The sequence below is a fragment of the Mustelus asterias genome, unplaced genomic scaffold (genome assembly GCF_964213995.1).
Source record: "Mustelus asterias unplaced genomic scaffold, sMusAst1.hap1.1 HAP1_SCAFFOLD_907, whole genome shotgun sequence".
NCBI lineage: Eukaryota > Metazoa > Chordata > Chondrichthyes > Carcharhiniformes > Triakidae > Mustelus > Mustelus asterias.
In genome coordinates this window covers 65,150-67,500 of record NW_027590853.1, presented here as the reverse complement: position 1 = coordinate 67,500, position 2,351 = coordinate 65,150, and the positions used below count along the sequence as shown (strand labels likewise).

The window sequence follows — 2,351 nt, the reverse complement described above, 5'->3', positions numbered from 1 at the left end:
CACGGTGCTCCCAGTGTGGTCTAACTGAGGGATACGGAGACCGGATCTGTGTGCGGTGCTCCCAGCGTGGTCTAACTGAGGGATATGGAGACTGGAACTGTGCACGGTGCTCCCAGTGTGGTCTAACCAAGGGATACGGAGACCGAAACTGTGCACGGTGCTCCCAGTGTGGTCTAACCGAGGGGTATGGAGACTGGAACTGTGCACAATGCTCCGAGTGTGGTCTAACCGAGGGATACGGAGACTGGAACTGTGCACAGTGCTCCCACTGTGGGCCTAACCGAGGGATATGGAGACCAGAACTGTGCACGGTGCTCCCAGTGCGGTCTAACCGAGGGATCGGGAGACCGGAACTGTAAACAGTGCTCCAAGTGTGGTCTAACCGAGGGACAGGGAGACCGGAACTGTGCACGGTGCTCCTAGTGCGGTCGAACTGAGGGATATGGAGACTGGAACTGTGCACAGTGCTCCCAGTGTGGGTCTAACCGAGGGATACGGAGAGTGGAACTGTGCACAGTGCTCCCAGTGTGGGTCTAACCCGAGGGGATAGGGAGACTGGAACTGTGCACAGTGCTCCCAGTGTGGTCGAACCGAGGGAGACGGAGACTGGAACTATGCACAGTGCTCCCAGTGTGGTCTAACCGAGGGATCGGGAGACCGGAACTGTAAAGAGTGCTCCCACTGTGGGTCTAACCGAGGGACATGGAGACTGGAACTGTGCACGGTGCTCCTCGTGCGGTCGAACTGAGGCATATGGAGACTGGAACTGTGCACAGTGCTCCCAGTGTGGGTCTAACCGAGGGACAGGGAGACCGGAACTGTGCACGGTGCTCCCAGTGTGGGTCTAACCGAGGGATATGGAGACCGGAACTGTGCACCGTGCTCCCAGTGTGGGTCTAACTGAGGGATACGGAGACTGGAACTGTGCACAGTGTTCCCAGTGTGGGTCTAACCGAGGGATACGGAGACTGGAACTGTGCACAGTGCTCCCAGTGTGGGTCTAACCGAGGGATACGGAGAGTGGAACTGTGCACAGTGCTCCCAGTGTGGGTCTAACCGAGGGATACGGAGACTGGAACTGTGCACAGTGCTCCCAGTGTGGGTCTAACCGAGGGATACGGAGACCGGAACTGTGCACAGTGCTCCCAGTGTGGTCTAACCGAGGGATACGGAGACTGGAACTGTGCACCGTGCTCCCAGTGTGGGTCTAACCGAGGGATACGGAGACTGGAACTGTGCACAGTGCTCCCAGTGTGGGTCTAACCGAGGGATACGGAAACTCCAGCCATTTGTATAGTTTAGGGATCAGGTGAGGGAGGAATTCAGTCGAGTGAAGGTCAGGATCACAGATGGAGCTGGTCAACCATACCTTGTTCCGTTCACCTGTTCCACCTCCCGCTTCACCGTCACCCGGCTGCTTGGACTGCTCCAGTCTTGCTCGACAATCTCTGGACTCCCTTTCCCACTGTAATCACCAATCTCCGTCTTCATCAGGTGCGAGGCAGCGAAGGAAGATTCATAGAGAGCCTGGTCCTCACTCACAACAGAGAGAGCCTCCTGTAGAGAGAAATCAAAACACACTCTTAACTCCCAACACACACTGACCCTCACTGGGGTACGGGTTCCACACACACTGACTCTCACTGGGGTACGGGTTCCACACACACTGACTCTCACTGGGGTACGGGTCCCACACACACTGACTCTCACTGGGGTACGGGTTCCACACACACTGACTCTCACTGGGGTACGGGTTCCACACACACTGACTCTCACTGGGGTACGGGTCCCACACACACTGACTCTCAATGGGGTACGGGTCCCACACACACTGACTCTCACTGGGGTACGGGTCCCACACACATTGACTCTCACTGGGGTACGGGTCCCACACACACTGACTCTCACTGGGGAACGGGTCCCACACACACTGACTCTCACTGGGGTACGGGTTCCACACACATTGACTCTCACTGGGGTACGGGTTCCACACACACTGACTCTCACTGGGGTACGGGTCCCACACACACTGACTCTCACTGGGGTACGGGTCCCACACACACTGACTCTCACTGGGGTACGGGTCCCACACACACTGACTCTCACTGGGGTACGGGTCCCACACACACTGACTCTCACTGGGGTACGGGTCCCACACACACTGACTCTCACTGGGGTACGGGTCCCACACACACTGACTCTCACTGGGATACAGGTCCCACACACACTGACTCTCACTGGGGTACGGGTCCCACACACACTGACTCTCACTGGGGTACGGGTTCCACACACATTGACTCTCACTGGGGTACGGGTTCCACACACACTGACTCTCACTGGGGTACGGGTTC

The 2,351-nt window shown here is 57.4% G+C and overlaps 1 protein-coding gene across 4 annotated transcripts in view; it reads right to left on the bottom strand.

Annotated features, from left to right (window-relative positions):
* The window catches only part of LOC144487594 (Friend leukemia integration 1 transcription factor-like), a 44,142-nt gene extending 42,589 nt beyond the window's left edge, over positions 1 to 1,553 (bottom strand). For all 4 annotated transcript variants that reach the window (XM_078205676.1, XM_078205678.1, XM_078205677.1 and 1 more), the window contains exon 1: positions 1,370 to 1,553. In XM_078205676.1, coding sequence (XP_078061802.1) covers positions 1,370 to 1,491 — 122 coding nt within the window. In that variant the 5' untranslated portion in view covers positions 1,492 to 1,553. The remainder of the gene's footprint in view (positions 1 to 1,369) is intronic.
* Positions 1,554 to 2,351: the final 798 nt, after the last annotated feature.